General features: G+C 52.7%; 4 protein-coding genes across 4 annotated transcripts; 3 read left to right on the forward strand and 1 right to left on the reverse strand.

Moving 5' to 3' along the window:
* Positions 1 to 15: 15 nt before the first annotated feature.
* On the reverse strand, positions 16 to 6,731 carry LOC120904770 (DNA-directed RNA polymerase II subunit RPB1). Its single transcript, XM_040315103.1, has 3 exons — positions 4,002 to 6,731; positions 616 to 3,935; positions 16 to 547 (listed from the first exon to the last, which is right to left on the reverse strand). The coding sequence occupies exons 1-2, from the start codon at positions 6,315 to 6,317 to the stop codon at positions 618 to 620; spliced, it is 5,634 nt and encodes a 1,877-aa protein (XP_040171037.1). The 5' UTR covers positions 6,318 to 6,731; the 3' UTR covers positions 16 to 547; positions 616 to 617.
* Positions 6,732 to 7,000: 269 nt separating this feature from the next.
* On the forward strand, positions 7,001 to 8,801 carry LOC120904772 (uncharacterized protein C19orf47 homolog). The gene is made up of 3 exons (XM_040315105.1): positions 7,001 to 7,203; positions 7,289 to 7,615; positions 7,689 to 8,801. The coding sequence occupies exons 1-3, from the start codon at positions 7,185 to 7,187 to the stop codon at positions 8,723 to 8,725; spliced, it is 1,383 nt and encodes a 460-aa protein (XP_040171039.1). The 5' UTR covers positions 7,001 to 7,184; the 3' UTR covers positions 8,726 to 8,801.
* A 115-nt stretch (positions 8,802 to 8,916) lies between these two features.
* LOC120904774 (peroxisomal membrane protein 11B) lies at positions 8,917 to 10,199 on the forward strand. The gene is made up of 3 exons (XM_040315108.1): positions 8,917 to 9,243; positions 9,313 to 9,425; positions 9,502 to 10,199. Exons 1-3 carry the CDS (start codon positions 9,188 to 9,190, stop codon positions 9,993 to 9,995), a joined length of 663 nt encoding a protein of 220 aa, XP_040171042.1. The 5' UTR covers positions 8,917 to 9,187; the 3' UTR covers positions 9,996 to 10,199.
* A 170-nt stretch (positions 10,200 to 10,369) lies between these two features.
* LOC120904773 (ankyrin repeat domain-containing protein 49) lies at positions 10,370 to 11,428 on the forward strand. Its single transcript, XM_040315107.1, has 2 exons — positions 10,370 to 10,662; positions 10,730 to 11,428. Exons 1-2 carry the CDS (start codon positions 10,467 to 10,469, stop codon positions 11,239 to 11,241), a joined length of 708 nt encoding a protein of 235 aa, XP_040171041.1. The 5' UTR covers positions 10,370 to 10,466; the 3' UTR covers positions 11,242 to 11,428.
* Positions 11,429 to 11,448: the final 20 nt, after the last annotated feature.

An 11,448-nucleotide genomic window follows, 5' to 3' on the forward strand; every position in this document is an offset into this window, starting at 1 on the left:
AAAGTCGAAACAATATCCGTTTTGCATCTTTTTATTGAAATGGTGTGTTGAATATAGTGTATTATCGTTCAATAATGCTTAAAAAATATCATTTACACGTGAAACTTATTCCATCCCAGTGCAGATGGAGTGCCCGGGACCAATACCACTCATTATATGATGACCAGATGAGTAATGAATTGATCGCCATTTCCTATCTTGCATTTGCGGCGGCGTTCCACTTATTAAGGTGCCGCTGTTTCGCTTATACATATCATTTGCTTCTGGTTTAGCAGTACTAAAATGCTATATCGCCACCAACTTGTTTCGTTGTAGCGTATTGAGAGAAAAAAAGCACAAACATAATCTTTCCCTTTCTGCTTTCATTGCAGTTGTTGTTAATTGTAAATTAAATAATATTCATCGCTTTTGAAAAACAGTATCCCACTGTGTAAAAGAATTCCCGTTGATATGAAATAGATTTGAAGCAGGGTAACGAACAGAACCAGCAGTAACGTAGAGAATGTTAACATATGCTCCGCGATGCATGTAATTGCTATCAGAAAGCCTAAAACAAAACAACAAGTTTTATTACACTAAAAATGCACTTTATTCCGCGATCACATCGATACATACCCTTAATCCTCATTGCTATCGTCGTACGACGGACTCGTCGGCGAGTAGGTAGGACTGGCCGGGCTCGACGGACTGTAACCCTGCGGTGTCGGTGAATAGGCCGGCGAAGAGGGCGAATAGGTCGGCGAGCTCGACGTGTAGACCGGGCTGGTCGGAGAGTACTTCGGACTGCTGGGCGAGTACGAGGACATGTTGGGCGAGTACGGTGCCGGCGTTTGCGAGTACGACGACGAGCCGATGCTGTAGTGGTTGCTGCTGCTGCCAGGCGAGTGCTGCGGCGAAGAGGGCGAGTAGCTGGGCGACGTCGGGGAATAGTTCGGGCTCGCTTGCCCGTACTGTGGGCTGGCGGGTGTGTAGTGCGGACTGCCGATGTACGACGGTGAGGTGGGCGAGTAGCTCGGCGATGTGGGAGAATATTTCGGTGAGGAAGGCGAGTAGCTGGGAGATGCCGGAGAGTAGTGCGGTGAGGTGGGCGAATAGTTCGGGCTCGACGGGGAGTAGGACGGTGTGACGGGAGTAAAGTTCGGCGATGTTGGTGAGTAGGATGGGCTTGTCGGTGAGTAGGACGGGCTGGTCGGGGAGTACGAAGGGCTCGACGGTGAGTACGACGGACTGGTCGGTGAAAAGACGGGAGAGGAAGGTGAATAGCTGGGCGAGGTCGGCGAATACGACGGACTCGTCGGGGAGTAGCCCGGGCTGGCAAAGTTGGATGCGCTCGTCGGATGCATGGGAGACATCGGCGAATAGCTTGGCGACGTGGGCGAATAGTTTTGCGTCGCGGAGTGGATGTTGGGGCTGCTTGGGGAGTAGTTCGAGCTGCCCGGCGAATACTGTGGGCTCGGTGGCGAATAGCCAGGGCTGGTCGGAGAGTACGATGGCGACGCACCGCCCGGCGAGTTCGGCGCGTAGTTCGGACTGCTCGGCGAGTAGGACGGTGACATTGATGGCGACGACGGCGGGTACGGCGACATCGATGGACCGGGAGAGCTGGGTGATCCTCGAATCGGGGACCAGGACGAGGGAGACATTCCCGATGCGTCCGACTGTGCCGATGGCGAGAAGCTGGGCCCACCGGGCGTCATGCCACTGGCCGGGCCGGATGGAGACCATCCACCGTAGCCGGGGGTGGCCGACTGTTGCCACGGTGTCATGCTTGGTGTCGCCGCCGAACCGAAGAACATTCCCGTGCCACCCAGTATCGAGGTGTGCGGAATTTCCATACCCAGTTTGCATTTCTCCGCGTCAAGCAGCAAATCGAAACAACCTGTTCCCATTCGGGGCAGCTGGCCGAGGATGATGTTCTCCGACACGCCACGCATCGGATCGACCTCCGCGTGGGCCGCTGCATCGTTCAACACGTCAACCGTTTCCTCGAACGAACATCTCATCAGCGCACCCGTGTCCTGCCGGTTAATGCCGTGTCGAGTGATGGCCATCAAATGGCCCTTCGCCGTCATGACGTCACACAGCAGGGCCAGATGTCGGTAGTTCACGTAAAGACCGTAGAACTGCAGCACGTTGTTCATTTCCTTCTCGACCGACTTTCGCACGGCTTCGATGCCCAGCACGGAGAAGATCTCACAGATGTCGTTACTGTACGTGCGCACCGGATCGACATCCCGCTCGCTCAGCACCTTCATCATGGAGGTACCGTCCGTTTCCAGCAACCATTCACCGATCGGCTTGAACTCACCCTCGGGCGTGATGACGATACGCTTCTTCGCATCGGTTTGCGGCAGATGCATGTACACCTTGCCGATCGCTTCGATGCCCTGCAGCGTCATGTCCGACAGCATGTTCGCCTCGATACACCGCAGGAACATGTCGTCCTCCATCTTGTCCATGTTTTCCTCCTCGTTCTCCTGGAATTTGTTGTCCTCGTTCATGATACGGATGCGCAGCACAAGCTTGTCCGCATTGTCGTCGTTGAAGATGCAGTTCAAGTCGTCTCCGAAACCGGCATTGATCTTCTCCGCGATCTGTTCCATGGTCAGCTTTTTGTCCGTCATTCGCTTACGGTCCAGCTCGATACGCAGCAGCCACGGGGAAATGCGCGTCGGGTCAAAGTCAGGCATTTCGTAGTACACGTTCACGAACTCCTGATCCTCGGCAATGACCGTACGCTGCGGATCGGGATCGTAGTAGATGGCCGTGTTGGCCGTCACCTTACGCAGTGTCGTGTGCTCCAAACGGCACAGCACGTTCTTGGCCTTTTCGGCGTCACGGGCCGCTCCGCCCGTCAGGAAGACGGTCAGCGAAGGCGCCTTGGGACGCTTGGAAATGTTGATAATTTCCTTCAAACGAGGCACACCGAGCGTTACGTTCTTGGACGACACACCGGCAAAGTGGAACGTGTTCAGCGTCATCTGTGTGGCCGGCTCGCCGAGCGACTGAGCCGCCAACGCACCAACCATCTCGCCCGGGTTACACTGAGCCTGCTGGAAGCGCGTCTCGATTTCACCGATCAACCACTCGAACGCTTCGTTGTTCAGCCGGAACTCCTCGGCCACGTATTTTGTGCAGAGCGTCGAACGCACCAGACACTGGAACAGCAGCGTCGCGTTCTCGTTGGCCTGCTTCGACAGCCGATCCGTGCCGGCCACGATCACGCAACGTTGCAGCAGATCTCGCACGCCCTGGATCACCTTCAGCGGCGACAGATCAGTCGGCGAACGTTTGTTGATGTGGAAAATCTTCTGCACATTCCAGATCATGCGCTGCAGATTGCAGGGTAGTACGACCTTCGAGTCGCCGTTCGGGAAGATCTGTCGCAGTGCTTCGCGATCGCGCAACAGCTGCTCGTACTCGGCCTCAATCTCCTGAATGACGGACGACGTTTCGGTCAGCTCCTTGATGACGTCCTCGTTGAAAATCCGCCGCAGCGTACGCTCGTTGGTCGGATCGAAGCGGTACCGCTTCTCGAACACCTTGTTCGAGAGCTTGATCGTTGGCAGGTTCTGGAACTCGACCGTCTCTCCGCACAGACCGTCCTCGCCGTAACGCAGCTGAATCAGCTGCCCCACCGAATTACGCACCGTGCCGTCGTAGTTGACCATCACGGACTCCATAGCCTTGATCAAACGACGCTGGATGTAACCGGTTTCGGCCGTTTTGACGGCAGTATCAATCAAACCTTCACGACCGCCCATGGCGTGGAAGTAGAACTCGGTCGGCGTCAGCCCGGCAAGGTACGAATTTTCCACGAAGCCACGAGACTCGGGACCGTAATCGTCCTTGATGAAGTGCGGCAGTGTGCGTTTGCGGAAACCAAACGGAATACGCTTACCCTCGACGTTCTGTTGGCCTACACAAGCAATAACCTGCCACAGGGAAAAGACAATCCCGTGTTAATGAAGACGCAACCGGTTACACGGAGCGAAACTCACCTGAGAAATGTTAATGTTGGATCCCTTGGAACCGGAAACGACCATAGCCTTCAGGTTGTTGTACTCGGTAAGCGACTTCTTGGCGGAACCACCAGTTTTGTCACGAGCATCGTTCAGGATACGGTTCACCTGATTCTCGAACGTCTGTCGCAGCGTGTTACCGGGCGTCGGTTCCAGCTCCATGTTGTGCGCCTTCTGGATCACGCCTATCACGTCCTCCTTGGCCTTCTTAATGGCGCGCTGGATTTCGGCGTACGTCTGCGGATCGGCAATGGTGTCACCGATACCGATGCTGTGACCCTCCAACAACAACCAGTTGTTGACGACCGTCTGGATGTTGCCGTAAAACCGGCCGGCAATTTCGTGCCCCAGCTCCAGGAACACGATATGCAGCAGCGACCCAGCCGACGTACCGAGCGTTTTCTTGCACAGGATGCCCATGATCAGATCGCCGTGCTCGACCATGACCTTCGTGTCGCCGGGCGAGATCCACTTGTACGGTCCATCGTCCTCCTCGTCCGGGTGGGTGGAATGCGTGCGGATCATGTTCACGTTGCCGGGGATGATGAGCGTAAAGATCTGCTTGCCCGTCCACAGCGGCTTCGGCTTGAGAATGGCGGGCTGGGGCATTTTACCATCCCATGTTGGCAAGAACATGAGCAGGTTCATCATCTGTTCCTTCTCGATGAAAACGTCGCGCTTGGTCATCTTACGCACTGCCGTCAGCGTGTCCTGCACAATACCCATGACGGGTTTGTTGGCCTGCGGCGTAATGATCTGGCGCGGAGTGATGTGAATGTTTTCGATCTCCGCCCGCGTCTCCATCGACTGCGGCACGTGCAGGTTCATCTCGTCACCGTCGAAATCGGCGTTGTACGGCGAGGTGCAGCTAAGATTCATCCGAAACGTGGACCACGGCAACACCTTCACCCGATGCCCCATCATACTCATTTTGTGTAGCGTGGGCTGACGGTTGAAAATGACCAGATCGTCGTCGCGCAGATGGCGCTCCACCTTGTACCCGCACTGCAGATGCAGATCGGACGACTTCGGATGGAACCGCAGATCGATTCGCTCGCCATTGTCGCGCACAATGTACTTGGCGCCCGGGTACTGTGAGTTACCGCGACGTACCAGCTCCTGCATCCGATCGATGTTGAACGGCGTCACCAGCTCGGGGAAGGTCATGTTCTGCGCTACGGAGCGTGGAACGCCGACCTGATCGATGCGCAGGTTCGGATCGGGCGTAATGACGGTACGGGCCGAGAAATCGACACGCTTACCCATCAAGTTACCGCGAATACGGCCTTCCTTTCCCTTCAGACGCGCCTTGATCGCTTTGAGCGGTTTGCCACTTTTCTGCATCGCTTTCGGCATACCGGGCATATCGTTGTCCACCAGCGTGGCCACATGGAACTGCAGCATTTTGATGTTTTCCGCAATGACGTGTGCGGCCGCCCCGGTAGCTTCGTTCTTCTTCAGCTCGTTGTTCGCCTTGATGATGTCGGACAGTTTGTGCGTTAAATCGTCCTGATTCTTGGTTGCGCCGAACATCACGACGGCGGGCCGGACGGCCAGCGGCGGTACCGGCAGCACGGTGATGATCATCCAATCGGGACGCGCAAACTTTGGATCCATGCCGAGCACGAAACACTCTTCGTCGGTAATGTGCTTCAGAATTTCATACACCCGCTCGGCCGAAACCTGGATCTTTTTCTCCTGGTTCTCGTCGTTTACATCCTTCCACTCGGCCATCAGGTCCAGGCCGGTACGTCGGATCGATGGCTGGTAGTGACCGCAACCGCCGTGGCCCTGCTTCTTCGCACCGTCCGCCGTTGGCTCCTTGGACATGTCCATGTCTTCACCGCCTTCGCAGATTTTCTTTCCCTTGCACAGATCGTACACATAGGCGAGTCGCTTGCGGGGCTGGCCCTTCGACTTCAGGACGATCTCCTTGATCTTTGGGTTCTGTGGCGACACGAGCATCTTGGAGCAGTAGAAACACACGCAGCGCAATATTTTGATCGTCTTCGTGATGAAGCCGATGTGAAACACCGGTTTGGCCAGATCGATATGCCCAAAGTGGCCCGGGCATTCGGTCATGTTACCCGCGCACGTTTGACACCGGGACGTACGCTCGATCACACCCTGCCGTGGGTCCATCAGGCCGCACAGCTTCGGCCGGCCACCTTCCATCGTTTCCGCATACTGTATGCCGCCCTCCGTCACCGACATGCGACGGATTTCGTCCGGCGACAAGATGCCGAACTGTACGCGCTTGACCAAGCGCAATGGCGCCTTCGATTCTCCACTCATCCTGACGGTCGGAATTCGACTGCTTCACGCCAAGGTTGTACGGATTTTCGCTAAACGAAAACACACACTCGGAGAAGGGATGACTAAGGTCAAGCACAGGAGCAACGCAATGCTCACCCGTTCGTAGTGTGCGTTTTCTTTCTCTTCTTCGCCGCACAGCAACAACGGCGTACAGTCTGCAGTCAGCGCACGGAACCAGCCAGGGGAGAAAAAGGCACACTGCGCCTAAAATCCACCGTTTCCCGAGCTGCTTTCAGCACTACTCCGTGCCCGGAGCGTCCCGGCAGCCGTTGTCAATTGTTTTGGTTCGTTCTGAACGGTTTACAGTGTGGGGAGAAGGAAATTTCACTGCGAACAAAATGCTGCCCGTGATGAAATACACGCGTCCATTTGGGAAATTGCGCCGCACACACACATGCACGCGCACACCTCGCACAGACAGTGTGACAGACGTCAGCGCATGCTGGCAGTGTGCACAGTGGGAGCGGTCAATACATTCATTTAATTTTACGTTTAAAACTACCTCATCTTGATTAGTAACAAACTTATAGAAATTTTGTAATTTTTTAAGTACAAAAAGCTTATATTTGTGCACAGCCATCAGTTGTTGGGATGAACCAAACAAATAAACTGCCAGCAAAGGGATACGCAACTGACAGCATTGACAGGAGATCGTGTTTTTTTTCTTGCAATTTGACAATTTATAAATTTTCCAAGCCGCAGGCTTTATTTTTGGGCCAAATACGGCGAAAAAGTTGATAAAAAGTTGTGTATTTTCGGGAGAGTTGCTGGAACGCGGCGAAGCTACTGGGACGCTGCCACTGAAGCCAGGCCAACTGACCAACAGTATTCTATCCAGTGGCCACAATGCCGACTCCGACGGCAGGTTTGTTGTGGATGCTGAAAGGCACCATTTGTTTGGGGTGTGCATGGCAATGGCTCGTTCTAACTAACTCACATCTTGCTTACAGCAACATGGGTAAAGTTCTTTACCAACGCAGATATTCCGTCGCCGGCAGCCGCGACATATGCGCACGTGTTTGTGGAGAATCGCATCCAGATGGACATGCTGATGGACCTGAACAAGGAGTACCTTCGCGAGATGGGCATCACTACGATGGGCGACATAATAGCGATCTTACGCCACGCTAAGAAGGTCCACGAGCAGAGCGCCAGAGACAAGGTGCTATCCGTGCCAGAGCCGGACGTTCCAGTCCCAGTTGCGACAGTTTCAGCTACTCCGAGTACTGCCTCGGTCAGCAATGGCAGCAAAAGGACGGACAAAACTGGATTCACGAGTAACAGATATGGCAAACCGCGCAACGGCAACAATTATCACTAAACATTCCCTATAAACTGCGTCTTCCTCAGGAACTGTATCAACTACTGCCGTTTCGTCGAAGGTGGAATCAAAAGCTCGACGCGTCTTGCCCGAACACGAGGGTAAATATAAAATCACTCTCCCTTCCGGCAGCACCCCGCGAAGTAGAGAAATTCTGGAAAAGGCACAGGACACCAAATCCTCCCACAGCTCCGACGTTCTATCCACGGTGTCAAAGGCGACGGGTACCAAGCGGGGTGGCATCTTCGATCGACTGAACAAAGATAGCGAACCGCCGAGTAAAGTAAGCTCGAAAGCTGCCCCACCAGTACAGATAACAACTTCCGCTTCGAGTTCCATCTTTTCACGGCTAGGTGGCCGAACGGTGACCGACAACGGTAGCACAATATCGTCCAGCATTTTAAAAACAACCATCACCAATGGTAAATCTTCGACAACTCCGACGATAATCCGTCCCTCCCAGCAGAAGGTAATTCTGGTGAAAAAGATGCCCGCTAAGGCGGCCCTGCCTACATCCTCGGATGAGGACGATCTGGAGGACTATCCGATGGTGGGCGGAGGAGGCACACTAAAGTCGGTTTCGTTTTCCGAAGAGGATGAGGTGCTTGAAATTGCCCCAAGAAAGCTGCAAAAGCCTCCAAATCCCAAACCAGCACCAGTCAGTCGCATGAGGTTCGACGAGAAGGAAATCTCGGTCAAGCAACGTCTCGGGGGTGCAGGGGTTAGAACGGGAACCAGCACTACTGTCTCGCTCAAACGACTGCCCGGATCCCTGCACGGTACAAAGAAGGTAGTGCACATGAAACCTCCACCCGTCACCAAGGTGTCCCCCGTGCGAAGCGGGCTGAAAGCGGACACGATCGGTGGGGGATCGCGACACAAGCAACCGATCACAGCACGGCTCAGCTTAGGTTCGCAGACATCCTCCAGCAGCGCGAAGGACATCGTGCAGCGGGTGAAAAGATTCAGCCTCGATTCGAAAATGACAAAAGTTGGACGCAGCGGTCCGGTCGCCAGTAGTGGCGGGGGCAGCGTGTTTGAACGACTAGGATATAGCCGTAAGTGAATGTGAATGTACACACTAACTAGCGTCAAGCAATTGTTTACACTAATAAACAAATCGACAATTTATGCCAGACGAATTTGACCCACACGGACAATAAATTTGCTTTCCTCAAGTTAAACCAGCAGAGCGTACAAAAATAAGGCAAATGATTTTCCCAAACGCTGTCCGATCTCGCTTTGAATTGAATCCTTCAAACACGTGTGATAAACGCGGGAAGCTGTCAAACGGTCAGCTCGTTTTTCATCATTTTGCTTTGTTGTTATCTTCGTTATCGGCAAAGTCAATAATTACTTTATTACAGAACAAGATTGTGGCTCTCCCCGTTCCACTTGAATGGAGTGAACTTTGTATCCGAATTGTAGTTTGTGCAGCTGGAGTTCCGCTAATGTTTCGGCCCTAAGTTCGTGAGTTACTTGTATTGCGTCTTTAAAAGCCGAACGACAACAACTGAGACACCGAAACATGGACATCGTCATCAAGCTAAACAGCCAAACCGTGGGAAAGGATAAGGTTGCCAGGTACTGGAATGGAGCAGGGAATTCGGGAACGACTGTAGCATTAATAGATTTCATTCGTGTTTCGTCTAGGTTGTGCCAATACTCGTGTCGCGCTCTGTGGGCCAGCAAGGACGGATCGGAATCCATCGAAACGGTACAGCTGCTGAAACACATCGAAAGCATTCTCAGTTCATTCCGAAAATGTTCGTACAGCGAGTACTGTTACCGTGTCTCGAGCATTGAGTTTTATCATTTCCTGTTGTCATTCTCTCCTTTCAGTGCTTCGCTTTGGAAAAGGGTTTGAGGTGCTGTACAGCGCGACGGCCGGTCTGAAGCTAAAAGAGCTGTCCGCACAACTGTTTATCACCCTCGGCAAGATAGCATCGGGACTGTTCCTGCTGGCCGATCACGTCGTCTGGCTGTCGCGGTCTGGGATCAACAAAAACATCAACACAAACAAATGGGTCGATCGGTCGAACCGGTTTTGGTTGATTTCGATCCTGTTCAATCTGTGCCGGGACGTGCAGGAGCTGTACCGGCTGTTTGTGTACTACAGCCGGTCGAACATTCGCAACCTGCAACGAACGCTGTATGCTGTGTATCGGGAAAACAAACCACTGCTCGTGGACACCATCAAGAACGCGTGCGACGTTTTTATTCCCCTTAACGGACTCGGTATCTTGCCGGTGTCGAATCAAACCATCGGATTGCTCGGAGCCATTTCATCCCTGATGGGACTTTTACCGCTGGTGTATCCGAGATTAAAGTTTTAGCGATGGAATGGGGTGGTGCAACGTGCTCAACGATTGTTACGTTTGTGATTTTTTGGTGAAAGGGTAAAAACTGTTGGGATCACTGATGCGTATATTTATACTCAGGCAATTGGGGACGATTTTGTACAACTATTTTTCACTGCAACGAACACACACTAAAGTATGATAGCAATAAATCTTTATGGAAAGTTATTTCTAAACATCTGATAGCGGATTGATGATTAAAAATGAAGAGAACACAATCGACAGAAAATTACCTTTCTATAGCCGTCTTCTCCAACAAGCGATGTTGAACGTGTTTGAATGCAACTTAGCCACTCGTCTAACCACAGCTGAACATTTCTCAAAGCATTTGACAGTTCATTGTAAACAAACGACCCAAACAACACAAAAATAAACGGTTCTGCTTGGTGTCTGGAATACATTTTTGTGCGGAACGGCAATCTTCGGCCATCTCAAACAGTTTGCAAAATGTCTAATCGTACGTTAAACGACTGGGATAACATTGCCAAATCGCTAACGAAGGACGATGCCGCTGAAGAGGAGGAGGAGGAAATGGACACGCTCGAAGCACTGGAGGCAAAGATGAGCAAGGTGCCGCGCGGCATGTTCGTCAGCGGATGGGACGATCCCGACGATTTAATCGAAGAGGACAAAGAACCGAACGGTATGCAAACGCACTTTTGTTGCTTCGAAACCTTGAATTAACTTTTGCTTTTGTAAAAATTGTACAGCCAGCTACGAACGACAGGTGCTATGGGCTGCCGGGGAAAACAAGCAGGAAATAGTGGAAGCCATCGTTTGCCGCAAACCGTGCGTAGTGGAGGCGATCGATCGAGACGGGTACACGGCACTACACAAAGCGTGCTACAACAATAACCGCGAGATGGCTATGGTGTTGCTGCGGTACGGGTCCGATCCGAATGCTCGCACCGACATGGGCTGGACACCGTTGCATTCGGCGTGCAAGTGGAATAATGCTGGCTGTGCTGCGCTGTTGCTGCAGCATGGTGCCGACGTGAATGCACCTTCGGATGGGGATCAGACGCCGCTACATATTACCGTCACCGTGTCGAGCTGCCGGTCCACCCTGGTAACGCTGCTGATGAATGGGCGCTGTGATCCGGAGCGTCGAAACAACTCGGATGAAAAGGCTGAACAGATAGCGAAGCGAAGCGGCGACACTTTCCCGCTGTTTGCGATGGCGCATTCGGCCTTTACGGTCGAAACAGGCATGATCGATTAGATTAGACCGGCAATGGTTGATCGTTACCCAGTCTCTATTATCGGCTCGTTTGCTCGCTTTAACAATCAATAATTCTATTATCTCGGCATTGAATGCAATTTGAACGGACGACGACTGGTGATAACAACTGTCTGTGTGTGTACAATAAATTATTTCCATTGTCAAGTGGTTGCCCATGTCCATCCTACGATTACTCTAACTATGCGT

This window comes from Anopheles arabiensis, chromosome 3 (assembly GCF_016920715.1).
Source record: "Anopheles arabiensis isolate DONGOLA chromosome 3, AaraD3, whole genome shotgun sequence".
Classification (NCBI taxonomy): Eukaryota; Metazoa; Arthropoda; class Insecta; order Diptera; family Culicidae; genus Anopheles; species Anopheles arabiensis.